We start from the raw sequence: 12,220 nt of genomic DNA on the forward strand, positions 1-12,220 counted from the left end.
GATCAATGAGGTACACTGCTGAGGGGAGCAGCGGGCGGGTTAGGAGAGGTCTGCCTCGCCATGTGGATCTCCTCCAGGGCAGGTGGGGATCGAACCCATTTGACTTTAGTTTCTTAGTGCTGTGCTTTAACCCGCTGCGCCACTAGGGAGGGCCCAGAATTTTTTTTTTTTTAAAGTAGTTGTTTCAGTAACCTGTTTCTTTCTTTTTTTTTTTTTTTAAGATTTTTATTTATTCATAGAGAACTGGGGTACAGGCCAGAGATGCGGAGGGTGAGCGGATTCACCAGAGACAGAGTGGGAAGCAGAACAGGCAAACTAACAGAGTACACTGCTAAGGGGAGCAGCGGGCAAGACAGGAGAGGTCTGCTGCACCATTTGGATCACCTCTTAGGGCTGGGATTGAACTCATGAAGAAGAGGCTTTAAGCTTCTCAGTCCTGTGTTGGGGACCAAGGCCGGCATCTTGCGTCTGTCAGCATCTTGTGCCATAAAAAGGTGAAATGGAGTCCGGATAGAGAAAAACATACGGGTTGCAAAAGGCATGTGGGAAGCACTCCCTGCCCCCACCTTTTCCCTTTCCTCTTTCTTTTCTCACCCACTTTGGCCCCTCACGAGACCAACTGCCACCAAAACATGCTGCATTTCTATTGGCCTTCTCCCTTTCTGGCATCCCTCTCCTCTTGTATATAGCTGAGGTAAAAACCCAATAAAGAGTTCTTTCTTGTTCTGCTACACGTGTGTGACTGATTCTTTTGTTCGCCAGATCTGGGGCCCAGAATCTCCCGCCTTGCTGGTCAAGGTCCCCCGCAGTCCTGTGCCTTAACCCAAAATCAGAATTTTTAAAAAAGGAATTAAGGGCCCTACCTGGTGGTGCAAGGAGTTAAGCACAGCACTATGAAGCTATAAGCAGCTACTTCAGTGCAAGTTCAAACCCCAGCCAGGGAGGTGACCCACATGATGTGGCAGACCTCTCCTGTCTCACCCACTGCTCCCTTTATTAGTGTATTTCAGTAGATCTTCCTGTTCTGCTTCCCACTCTGTCTCTGGTAAACCTCTCACTGCCCCTGCATCTCTGTCCTATACCCCAGTTCTGTGTGCAGAAATAAATTTTTTAAAAATAAATAAGTAAAAAAAAATTAATATGGTTTAAGGAAAATGCATATCATCAAAAAGTGCTTTTAAGTACACATTCAAAGAACTCAAAAATACTTTTGAGTATTTTTCACTTTTCACTTAGCAAACTGGCAAAACTTTCATAAACCCTAATTCCTTCCTGATAATAAGAAAGAATAATTGTAATTTCATTATATTACAACTTTGGATCCTACAGTCCAACTTCTATCACTTCCTTGTATATAAGTAATCACAGATATGTACAAAGATTAACTACAAAGATACCACATTTTTCTTAGTGGCCAAAGACTGAAAGCACCACAATTATGGTCCCAACAAAAGATGAAAGCTATAAGCCATGACACCCCAAGGAAGGCTCTATAGTCACTGAAAACAGGTCAGCAAAGAAGACAGAACTACAAGGAAAACATGCATTAAACATTTTAAAATCAGGAATTGGTACTATGTATAACGTGAACTGCTAATCTAAAAATAACATACACATCAAATGAGAAGTAGGGAAATATCCATCAAAACACTATCAACTCTTACTTCTGAGTGGTGGAACAAGTCAAACTTTTCTACATTCCCTGTAGAGCACCTGTATTTTTTTAGAACTAAAATGAAAAAGTTTTCTACCACACACACTAGTAATTGTGCTATTTATTATTTTTAAAACCAAACTATTGTGGCCGTTGTACAAAACATGCCTGTGTTTGAAATAAATTTAATTCATACGTTAATGATCAAGAGTATTTTCCCTGCAGAGAAGCAGATATCTATAGCTTCTGGCAGCTGAAGCATGAATTAAAGCTGTCAGCTCCTCCCAGGAATCTCCTTCGACACAGGTGGAACTTAGCTGACACGTGGTCAATTCAGGGCTCATCAAAGAAAAGCATGAAGATTCATGTTCTTAGTTCCACATTCACAAAAGTGTTCTCACTCCCTCCACTTTGTGTAGAAAGAAAATGAGTAGTCTTGACATGTCTTCTCATTTGTTCATCTCCTTTCACTCCCAGTCTGTTTCATTCGTTTACAAAAAGAAAAAGCATTAATCCTGCCTCCCACAGCTTGAGCAGTAAAAGAAGTTTGATGCCCACACAGAGCAAAAGAGACCAGCACACACACCAGAAAATAAAGACACGGATAGTGGGCTCCCTAGTGGCACAAGCGGTTAAGTCTCAGCACTACGAAGCTATCTGCAGTCACCACTGCACGAGTGAGATCCCCAGCCAGGGAGCTGGCCCACATGGTGCAGCAGACCTCTCCTGATCCACCTGCTGCTCCCCTCAGCCGTGTATCTCAGTAGATCTGTCTGTGCCGCTCCCCCCTCTCTCACCCCCGACACCTCTGGCCTATACCCCAGTTCTAGTACACACAATTAAATATTTAAAACAAAAAAAAGAGACATGGATATATGTTTAACCATGTATCCAGAAGCTTGAACAAATTACTGTAAAAGCTGAAAGATAGAAATGGGTCTCCACTCCCAAAACCTTATTACGGTACTTACAGAATAAGTGAGTCAACCAACCTCTCCAATGAAGCAGCCCTAGTATGTTTAAAAACAATGGTAGAAAATATGTCATTTCAACTTTGCTAAGCTAGAAAACAGCCATTACAAGGAAGGAACCTTTGCTTATATCCTAGACTGACACAGATTCAAATTATCTGAATAATCTTGAAATCTGCCTACTTATAACACATCAGGGAATTTCAGAAATTTATTTCAAGACATGTTACTCACTGTTTCATGTATTTAAGACCAAACAGTAATAGTAGCAGTAATCAAATTTTTTAACTGCTAATAGTAAAATAAATTAATATAGACTGAGAATTTATTGTACACCGGACATCACTTTTATCACACTCACTTCTCAGCATCAAAACTAAGATAAACAGAGCCCTCCCTGGTGGCACAGTGGGTTGAAGCACAGCACTGAGAGGGTAAGATCACTTCCGCATGAGTTCAATCGCCGCCTGCCCCGGAGGTGACCACATGGCGCGGCAGACCTCCCCTGACCCGCCCGCTGCTACCCTCAGCAGTGTACTTTGTCGATCTGCCTGTTCTGCTCTGTCCCTGGTGAATCCTCTCACCCTCCGTATCTCTGGCCTGTACCCCAGTTCTGTACAAATAAATAAATAAATCTTTAAAAAAAATTAAGATAAACAGATTATTATAGGCTTTCCCCACTCTCCAAACGTAGACTGGGCCTGTGAAAACTTTATGCTGAACTGGCATAAAGCCAAGAAGCAATTATCATTCATTTATAAGGAATTTTTTTTTACATTCCCAGCATATTTGGTACGCTAAATCATACCAAATAATACATCAAACCTAAAGTAACGCTAACATCTAGAAAAGCCATGTGATGTGAGGTGATTAATCCACCACCTGAAGGAAGCAGTTCCCTGCAAAGCAGCTGGGCAGCGCCATTCTCCCTACTCGGGTTACCCACTGCCCCTAGAACAGCTACAGCAAAACAAATGCTCAACACAGGTCTCACTTTTAACCTTTCATTATAAAACCAAAAATCCTCATGGGGTTCGCTTCCATTCGCCAGGTACTAATGATAGTTCTTATAAGCAAAATGGCAGAAGGCAACTTTTTTAAAAGTAGGACGTACCTGCATTAGTTTTGTCAACAAGGTGAAGGGGGGCACTGACCTGCTCTTCATTGTACAGAGAGCAAGAAGCAGAGTTGGGGAGTCAATGACCCCTCAAGTTAATTGCTCCTTTCGAGCCCTCTCTGGACACCAAATGCCATTAGCCTCCTCTCAAAGTTTTACACTTCCATTTCTCCCTGACTTCACGCCACCCACATCCATTGATTAATTTCTCTCACTCTCTATTTACAGGAATAACTGAGAATGACGTGGCAAGATCAGTATATGGAGGTAGAAGACACCGTTTCAGCCTTACTTCCACATTTTCCTAGTTATGTGTCCTTGGTCTTATCTAACCTCTCTGAACTTTACCGTCCTCATTTTTAAACTAGGCATGATGATGAGCCCTCCCTGGTTGCGCAGGGGTTCAAGTCTCAGCACTATCAAGCTATCATCGACCAATGAAGCATGCTTTCAATCCCCGGCCAGGGAGGTGACCCACATGGCACAGTGGAACTCTCCTGTCTCTCCCGCTGCTCCCCTCAGCAATGTATTTCAGTAGATCCACCTATTCTGCTCTCCAATCTGCCTCTGGTGAATCCTCTTACTCCCCGTAGCTCTGGCCTTCACCCCATTCTTATATGCAGAAATAAATAAAATCTTTAAATAAGTAAAATGGGATGGTAATGATGACAATGGCAATGCCCTCCTTCCTGTATAGCTGATTATGGAGACTAAACTTATCCCAAAATGACCACTGAGTGCAGTGAGCAGGTAACTTCCTCACCCTGGGGCCTTAAGGAGAAGGAGGAAGAAAACTCAACCCTCCACGTATTTGCTGTTGACTGTCCTGCAACATTTGCGTTGGGAAAAATAACTCTGCACTCCTGTCCAATGGACACAATGTCCTACAGGGAGAATAACGATTAAAATTGAAATGATTTTTAGGATCTTTACATGTATCAGAGACGTCTCCAGAATGAAATCATCATCAGCTACTGATCACTATGGGAATGGGATGTGCTTATACTTCTCAGCTCCAGAATGTCAGCCTGCTCACTATGTCAGCCCAAGGACTATGACCCTGGGGCCAGATCGTCTCATATTGTTGCCTCCAGTCACCTGCACTGAGTAGGGACTTAGCAAACAGGTACTGAGTGATTTAATGATTCCATAGACTAGAAAATCCAGAAGTCGTTTATATTCAGCTTTCTAATGCATTAGATCAATCCTTTGTACTAATTTATTTCCCAATTTGCTCTGCTTGTGCAAATATTAAGAGTCTCCAGAATTTCCTAAACAGATACCATCTGGGTTAGGATGGGAGTTAGTGAAGGAAATCAACATAGAATTGAAAATTAGCTACAGAGGAGCTACAAGAGGGTAACTGGGAATTCTCCATATTATCATTAATCACATTTATTACTTAATCCATAGGAAAAGCCCCTGTGATTAACCAAACTCCTCTCTGTCTCTTGTACTTTGACTCTGGGTATAGACAGTACTGACAGGCGACTGAGCCATGGCCCCAGGATGCTCTGTGGCCCAGTAATGAGGCAGGGGACAGGTTTCTTCCAAACCTTCAGTTCTCTGAACCCTACTCCCTATCCTTCTACAATGTTGTTCCTTTTATATTTAATAATTCTCAATGTGTAATCCCTAATGTCAGTGCAAATTAGCATTGCTGCTATAAACTAATCAGTATGTAAAATGAGCAAATCCCTCAGGGGCTAGAATTAAAAACATGAGAGCTAGGATGTTAGAACAGCATTGGTGCCAATGGGGACTTGGGTGTCTGAGACCCCACTTCAGTCCCAAGGTTTCCTACAGACACCCCCGGGGTAGGAGGGAGCCAGGGACGACAATCCCGAACTTTTAACTTTTGTCCTTCCACCAATCATTTAAAGAAAGGTAAAACCCATTTATCCCACTGAAAATATTTTAACTCCAAATTTCCCAGGCAGATATTTTTCATACGAGGGATAACATTCACAGGTGACTTTAATGCCTGCATAGTTCAGTAACATTGAGAAAGAATGAAACACCTTCCAGGTGTAAATGTTTTCTAAAACCGATGGTAAGTGAATGTGAGTCTGTGAGGAGCCCACATCACCACCTCCTCTGTCAGCCTTCAGGTCTCCAGAGCCTCCCGCACCCTTCCCTTGTTTATGTGTGTGCAACGGGAGAGGGGTCTTCAGGATCATCGCAGTGAGAATATGGACAGGCAGAGGAGAGACCAAGCAAGTCACCTGCTTCAGGACAGACTCAGGTGAATTCAAGTGAATATGGCTTGGGACACCTTGGGAAGCTTGTATTTATAACTTACCAAGTCTAAAACAAGTTTTGAGGAATCCTCTATAACTCACTTCAACTTTTCCCCTCCTCACTTCCTCCCTTCTCAAGACAATGAAAAGGCCCAGGAAGCAGTCTCCTGGACACGGGGCACAAGCCTTGCCCATTTGGCGCCCCACCACAAATTCTGATTTGGGGTTCTGAAACATATCCTAGTATGTTAGCAACAAAGATTTTTTGATGAGGTACCATAATGGTCACCATCTTGTTTTATGTCTCTGGTAAAATTGAGTCATTTTTGCATTAATGCAGTTTTATCTCCTTTCCAGTCTACGAACTTAGAGCTGACTGTCACTGAATCCTATGGTGTGATGGTCCCAACAAGACAATTCAGTGGAAACAATGAATCACATGTTCAAAGGGAATAAAGGAAGAACTGGTCAGGGGAAAAAGGACTCAGTTCCGGAAGTAGCATGAGTTCTACAGCACTTATCTCTGTGAACATTTATCTCTGTTATCTTTGGTTTCCATCAGAAAGGAAGTTTGTGAGCAGGAGCTATTTGGACAGGCAAGCTGAGCTCTGCCTTGATAAGCCCCAATGGAAAACCATTGCATATCCTTATTTTTTTTACTTTCTTTCATTTCGTTTCAAGTAATCCTTTGGGAAAGGGTCTTTCACAAAGGACACTTTGCACGCACACACACACACACAGACTTTATATTGTAAATGTCACCTATTTTAACACACCTTGGGGAAGTTCCTGTGGAAAAACAGACAGGATGATGATTAAAGATATGTAAAGTATTATTAAGAAAAATGATCAGTCATATATATAATAGCAGGCCAAAACCCTCTATTAGGAAAAAGGAAAAAATAACTTTTTGACTAGGTAAAAAGCACAGCCAGAATAGATTTCTCTCTGTCCTCTTCTTGCTTGCTGAGAGAAAATATTGAGGTAGAATTTTCCAGCTGCTCTAGAGTTAGAAGCTAATGCTTAAGGACACAGGCCTAAATGCCTTCTATTCCAAATCCCTAACAGTGGGGTAGGTTGCCCTCACCCAAGGGTGCATAAGCAAAGGTATCACAGTCAACAACGAGCTCCACACACACATCTACTGGCTGTGTAGGGAACAGCATCTTCGAGAAAGATGTCTTTCTTTCCCCTTCCCACAGTCCCACTTGGGGGCAAAGAGGGGGTTGGGTGAGGAATGAGGAAAAGGAGGGAGAAGAGGAGAGAAAACCCCACTAGACTCACCCATAAAGACTGGGTGTACCTTGCAAGAAGGCATTCTGGAGGCCCTCCCTGATGGCTCGACCTATTAAAGCACAGCACTATGAAGCTGGCCACAGCCACTTCACCTCCCAGCCAGGGAGGTGACCCACACGGTGCAGCAGACCTCTTCTGTCTCACCCACCCGCTGCTTCCCTCAGCAGTGTACTTCATCAGTCTGCCTGTTCTGCTCCCCACTCTGTGTCTGGTGAATCCTCTCACTGCCCCCACATAAATAAATAAATCTGTACGCATAAATAAATAAATCTTTTTAAAAAAGAGGTCCCTCCTTGGGGTGCAACACGTTAAAGCGCAGCACTGCAAGCTAGCAGCAGCCACTTCAGTGGGCAGACAGGGTCTGGAAGCTGATGGCCTCCATGCCCACATTCAGGGAAGCAAGAATTTATGAGCTTCCCATAAATCATCAGGATCACAGAACTTGTCCTCCCCAACAAGTTCTCCACTGGGAAAAAGGGACCCCACAAAAATTGTTGAGTGATGGATAAAATGCATTTTTGTCCAGTTGGGGTGGAGGAGACTAATTCACATCAGGATCTAGGCCCTGGGAAGGCCCTGAATTGCCCTCTGAGGCCCACAAGACAGAACTTCAACACCTACACACAGTGGGTCCCCAGGTCTCTGTTAAACAAGGGAGGCAACCATGGCCAACAAGAGATGGATTACAAACACTGAAGTTCAAGCTGGACACGACTGGAGGATGTTTGTCCATAACTGAAAATGACTGAAGGTATGTATCACCTGCCCTGAGATCAGGCTGCTGTACCCACACTGAGTAGAGATACCCAGGCAAACCATTTATATCACTGAACAGTAAGGAACCAAAAACAGAGGGACGGGGTGCCCACCCACCTGAGTACCAGTATGTGCTATTAGACAAGTCAGTCAATATCTGAAAGTCACCCCTAGAAGTCTCTGGGCTGCTGGAAAGACCTCAACAAATCAAGTGTGTCTCATTTTTATTTTATTCAAGTTCAGAGAATTAAACCGGTAAGTTAAAGAGGTTATTATTTTTTAATGGAAAGGAACTTTAATACAATAAGTATACAATACAGAAGACAACATAATTTCTAAATCAAAAACCTGAAGTTACCCATCCTCTCATAGGTAAAAGTCTACCCAAAAGGGGGCCCTCCCTGGGTTAAAGCACAGCACTACGAAGCTAAAGCCACTTCCCCATGAGTTCGATCCCTACCTGCCCCAGAGGTGATCCACTTGACGCAGCAGGCCTCCCCTGGCCCTCCTGCTGCTCCCCTCAGCAGTGTATTTCTTCGATCTGCCTGTTCTGCTCCCCACTCTGTCTTTGATGAATCATTTCACTGCCCCTGCACTCTGGCCTGTATCCCAGTTCTGTATACATAAATAAATAAATAAATCCTTTTTTTTTTTTAAATCTACCTAAAAGGGATTGGCTCAAAGCAAAGGCCTGAAAGTCCATCACAAAACTAAAGCACCTTCTGGCCGGGACCCATAGAAAGGGGTCAGAAATAGCCAGACAAGTCTGGGAGGAAAAGAGCAAAATCAAAATTAAGATAAAGCCATAATCAACCTCCTCACAGGTCTGTCACCCACATCTAAAGAGGTTATTTTTTAAGTGAAAACTAAAGCACCTTGTTGTCCAGGAATGTTTAATTTTCCTTAATTCTGATCCTAAGCCGAATTCTCTTAACCTGAGACCCAAAGCCCCTCCACAGAATGACTGGATGAGCCTCAGATCTCGAGACTACAGGATAGGCACACAGTCATTTGCGTGTTCATGAATAGTGGTTTTATGATAGAAGTGTATAGTTTTCATCAGATTCTCAAAGAAATACTTGATCCCCAAAAGGTTAAGAGGCGATTTTTTGTGTTACTACCTGGTATTGAAAATTTTCCACATCAATGCAAATATTTTATTCCTTAGGGCCATTCGTTAGAAAGTACACTATTTCCTTTACTGGGAGAGAGCTCTTAGCCTAGAAGCTCCCGCCAGACACTGTGTCCCCCTGGTGGCTACTATGAGAATTGCAACCATAGCCCTTCATTTAATACAGCCGAGACAAGGGAGTATGACAAGATAGGGCCCCAAAGACCAAAAGGAAAAAAGAGTTCAGTAGAAAGCTGAGTTGGGAAAGACCCGCTGAAAAATGGTGCAGAAATGAGGTGATAATGCAACTTATATATGACAAAAGAATAGTAATGGGAGATGGTATTCACCTGCTCTTTCAGGAGACCATGTAGAAAATCAGGAGACTTAGCAGCTACCAACCAAACAGATGAAAAAAACAGCCCTCACTGCTAAGAGAGGCCATGGGGAGACACTGAGACACTGAATTACAATGCTATCTACACTGACTAAGAATAGGCCAGATGATCTTTGGTTGTCAGGGCCCAGATTGTGAGGATGCTTACAGCCTCCAACACAAGCTGGTTCCCTCTCTAACCTTCCCAGGGAGAGTGGTAACAAGCAGTCAATGAGCACAGCTGCCCACTTTTCAAACATGCCAGCAGTGGGGCCCATCCCTAGAGAGCCTGACTTGATTGGTCTGGGTGGAACCTGCACACTTTATACCTCCAGGTAACTCAAACAGACCGCCAGCTCCAGGGGCCAGCGGGTTAGAAGCAGTGGCTGCTCTCTCTCTGTGTGACCTATCTCAGGAGACCCTGAGTAGTAGGAACAGTGAGAGTAGCTCAGGAGCTAGAGGGACAGATCAGGGAAGCACATTTTCATCCCTCATTCAATGGAACCGTCTGTGGCTTTCACAGACTCAACACAACCAAGAGCCACGCTGTCCTGCATATGACATATGACATGAAAAAAATCCAGCCCACTTTCTCAGAAGGCCAGCCTCCAGGAGAAGCTTGACACCAGCCCTGTGCATGTTGTCAATTAACAGGAAGGCCTTTCCTCTTCAGGGAGCATGACCCACTCTGGAACCTCACTCTGGAAGAAACCCCCTCCTGCTGCACCAGCAAAGGGAGCACCCCCAGGAATAAGTAGCTGAGGTCTCCCCAGCTCAGCCCTTCCGGGTCTTTGCAACACAGGCACCCAGAGAGGAAGAGAGCCTGGCAGGCGTCAGAGGGATCCCCCAGGTACTTACTGCAGAGCCCGGTGCACAGCACCCTGGGCCTGTGCTCCCAGCTGGCGCAGGAGGATGCGAAGGGCTGGCTGCTGGGAGGGAAGCTGAAGCTGCAGGTCGCTTTTCTCTTTCTCCAAATCTTCTAATTTTTGCTTTAACATCTCAGCTGGAAGCCCAAAATGAAGAGAGAAGAATGAAGAAGTGTGAAATTCAAAATAGAGAATCCAGCATCTCTTAGTCTCACTCCCGGTCAACATCCACCTTCATGACAGAAAGCAGCAGTGACTGGTTTCTAAGCCAGCATATCTGTGCCTGCAGTGGGGCTGTGAAGACTCTTCTGTCTTTTGACTGACAGCATCACGTTCCTACCTTTTGTTCTTCTACTACAAAAGGCTATCATTTATGTATTTATATGATGGTCAAAATCAGGATCGCCACATCCAAGGATACTAACACTGTTTGTAAAACCATGTGATCATTTGGGAGAAAACCCACTTATGCAGCCTGTGTCCTGGGGCCTCAGCTGGGCCATCACCCCCATCAACGTGCATGCATTGGGACCAACAGCCAGAAACCGGCCAAGAGATTCTGCCAAGGAACCACTCAGAAAGGACCATCTACTTCCTTTGGAGGCCAAGTCACAAGTGTCTGCCAGGTTCTCAATCTGTGCCACCTTCTTCAAAGTGACAGCTGGAGCTATTTCAGACACCGCACTTGTAATGCACAGAGGAGCTGGCCTGGCAGCTCTCCTGAGACAGCCCCCAAGGGATCTGCTCCCTAACACCAAGCTTTATGCTTCAATTTTTTTTTTCTTTTTGTATAGAAGAACTGAGGTACAGGTCAGAGGCGTGGAGGGTGATACGATTCACCAGTGACAGCAAGAGGAGCGGAACATGTGGATCTACACAAATATACTGCTGAGGGGATTAGTGGGCTATACAGAAGCCTGCTGCACTGTGTGGACATGAGGTGACAGAACTGAGACTTAACCCCTGGGCCGCCAGGGAGGCCCTTAAATTTTTTTTGAACTTATTGTCATTAATTTATTGATCTACTTATTTCGTGCTATATGAAATCAAAACTTCAAAGACTTTTTACCTTAAAATAAACTTTAAATAACATTTAAAAATTTAAATAAAATTTAAAATAACATCTCAACTAAGTCATAATGCTTAGTCAAAAATGAGTTGCAATCCTTTCATATACAGATGGAGACAACCTCAGTTTGTATCTCAACTGTCAGTTGCCATCTCTTGCTGTTTGACCTTTAAATGACTTAACCATTCTAATATTCAGCTTTCTAATGTATAGAAACAGGGATGATAATTATATCCATTTCATACAGTTTTCTGGAGATTAAATGAAACCAAAACATTCAGCCCCATGCTGGCACCCAGGACTTGTCCAAAAGAACTGGCTATTATCAACTGGACCACTAAGTATGAGTTTTCAAGTGCTCACAATAACATCAGAAATCCAATCTGGCCTACCTCTGTTAACCCCCTACTTTAAAGTGTAACCTCTCACTGTCCTCAGACAATGCAAGCTGCTCCAGCCAAAAGAACCCCTGGAAGTGTGAGTCAGCAGCCAAAAATCACATTCAGGAGGGACTGCCAAGGAAAACATTAAGTTATCCCAGGAAATACCTGTGATTTGCTATGTTCTGGGCTGTCACTCACCTTCAAAAGTATGTATAGCTAAAGTTATTAGAAAAGTTTATGGTAGCAACACCAGCAATTTTATAGCCGATAACTGCCTCGAATTTATAAGTTACTTCCTACTCCAGTCTTCTGAGCGGCTATCAGCTACTGAGGGTTACACTTCACATGCCAGCGTGCAGGTACAGAGGTCAACATTATAAA

At 43.8% G+C, this 12,220-nt stretch overlaps 1 protein-coding gene across 1 annotated transcript in view; it reads right to left on the bottom strand.

Annotated features, from left to right (window-relative positions):
- The window catches only part of DISC1 (disrupted in schizophrenia 1), a 304,163-nt gene that overhangs the window by 205,716 nt on the left and 86,227 nt on the right, over window positions 1-12,220 (bottom strand). Inside the window, exon 4 of the mRNA XM_012731422.1 lies at window positions 10,380-10,524. Within this exon, the coding sequence (XP_012586876.1) occupies window positions 10,380-10,524 (145 nt within the window). The remainder of the gene's footprint in view (window positions 1-10,379; window positions 10,525-12,220) is intronic.

Source organism: Condylura cristata, unplaced genomic scaffold (assembly GCF_000260355.1).
Source record: "Condylura cristata isolate star-nosed mole 26May11 unplaced genomic scaffold, ConCri1.0 scaffold00030, whole genome shotgun sequence".
Classification (NCBI taxonomy): Eukaryota; Metazoa; Chordata; class Mammalia; order Eulipotyphla; family Talpidae; genus Condylura; species Condylura cristata.